The sequence below is a fragment of the Penaeus monodon genome, chromosome 31 (assembly GCF_015228065.2).
Source record: "Penaeus monodon isolate SGIC_2016 chromosome 31, NSTDA_Pmon_1, whole genome shotgun sequence".
Lineage (NCBI taxonomy): Eukaryota > Metazoa > Arthropoda > Malacostraca > Decapoda > Penaeidae > Penaeus > Penaeus monodon.
Window position 1 is genome coordinate 20498571 of NC_051416.1, and position 734 is coordinate 20499304.

At 39.5% G+C, this 734-nt stretch overlaps 1 protein-coding gene across 1 annotated transcript in view; it reads left to right on the forward strand.

The window, feature by feature from the left end:
- The window catches only part of LOC119592921 (trypsin-1-like), a gene marked incomplete at its 5' end in the record, with an annotated part of 8185 nt that overhangs the window by 5474 nt on the left and 1977 nt on the right, over positions 1-734 (forward strand). Inside the window, one exon of the mRNA XM_037941813.1 lies at positions 93-232. Coding sequence (XP_037797741.1) covers positions 93-232 — 140 coding nt within the window. The remainder of the gene's footprint in view (positions 1-92; positions 233-734) is intronic.

Sequence of the window (734 nt, forward strand, 5' to 3'; positions counted from 1 at the left end):
ATCTGAAACAGAACAACCACTATTATCCCCGTCTTGCATTTAATTTCCCCACAGACATTTCCAGCTCACCATTCACAAACGTATATCTACAGGTGGTTCTCAGGCCGTGAAGTTGCAGGAAGTTGAAGTGCCGGTGATAAGCAACGCAGAGTGTGAAGTTAGTTACCCCGGCGCCATCTTCTCCACTTCCCTCTGTGCTGGGGTGGCCGAGGGGGGGAAAGACTCGTGTCAGGTGCGTATTGGAAGATTATTTATTCTCCTTGTGTTGTGTATGTGTCATGAGCTGTGAAGAAAAATGCAAAGGAGAGATGTGAAGTGAAATATATCCTTAATATAAATGGAATTAGTTGGTTATTCCTTTTGAACGCAATAACTGCTTACGTCATCCTTTAGAATGGTCAAGTGATGGTTATTCAGTTGGGTGATCTGTAGCTTATTTTCATGTGTCTGAGGAATCTGTCTTAGGCCTATTAACATTAGATCAGTCTATATCATGAATAGATATTGCTCTGGTGGTTTGTCAATAAACATTTTGAGTGAGTATTGTGGAAATATCTGACAACTAACACCTAGTTGTATTACTGTATATTTCTATCATGATGGTGTTATTCTTGTACTTACCTTTTGACTCTTATTGGAATCTCTTCACTGATTTTTAAGAGTGTAGACCTCATCTTATGTCCTCTTGGATTTCTCACTCTTGATAATACACATACACACACACATGCTGTATA